We start from the raw sequence: 656 nt of genomic DNA, 5'->3' as shown, positions 1-656 counted from the left end.
TTAACGTCCCTTTAAGAAGCTGCCCAATAAACGGTCTCCCCTGTCAGAAAGCCAGTACCCTGCCATGGCTGCCACTGCGCCCATGAATATAGATGTGTAGACCAAATCTCCCTTAGCAGCCAGTGTGGCCAGAACACAAAGCACCACCCCGAAGAGCATCTGCTGCAGCACCTCCACCTCGTCGTCCTGGATATCCTCAAACAGACCTTTCTCCTGAACACCTGCACAAGAGACAAGCGTGAGAGGTTGCAATGAGGTTAGGTTAGTTCACGTGATTGTGCTTGTGATGAGACCCACTAGGATGCTGCTTCTTCACACAGACAGCGTCCTTATGGAAGAATCCTTCAGCACAGTCACAGCGGAAAGAGCCCTCTGTGTTGGTGCAAATCTCGTCCAGACCGTGACAGGCGAGTACCCTGTCACTGCATTCATCTATATCTGAGGAAAACAAAGAGAGACACATGATACAATCGCATCGGAGACTTACTGCAGCTCCTCGGGAGCACACAAAGAATGCATAACTGATCAAATAATACTCAAAAATATTCTCTTTTAAGCACTTACCCACACACTTGGACCCTGTCAGTGTGTACCCAGAGGCACATTTCCTGCAGCGTGCTGGTCCGTTACCCATACAGCCCACACAGGCCGGGGAA

At 50.2% G+C, this 656-nt stretch overlaps 1 protein-coding gene across 1 annotated transcript; it reads right to left on the bottom strand.

Moving 5' to 3' along the window:
- LOC142970737 (protein disulfide isomerase CRELD1-like) lies at positions 1–656 on the bottom strand. The gene is made up of 3 exons (XM_076111157.1): positions 565–656; positions 298–438; positions 1–221 (listed from the first exon to the last, which is right to left on the bottom strand). Exons 1-3 carry the CDS (start codon positions 632–634, stop codon positions 1–3), a joined length of 432 nt encoding a protein of 143 aa, XP_075967272.1. The 5' UTR covers positions 635–656.

The sequence above is a fragment of the Anarhichas minor genome, unplaced genomic scaffold, assembly GCF_050575085.1.
Source record: "Anarhichas minor isolate MPS153535 unplaced genomic scaffold, ASM5057508v1 ptg000043l, whole genome shotgun sequence".
In the NCBI taxonomy this organism is placed as follows: Eukaryota; Metazoa; Chordata; class Actinopteri; order Perciformes; family Anarhichadidae; genus Anarhichas; species Anarhichas minor.
The sequence above is the reverse complement of the archived record's forward strand: the minus strand, read 5'-3'. Positions and strand labels throughout refer to the sequence as shown.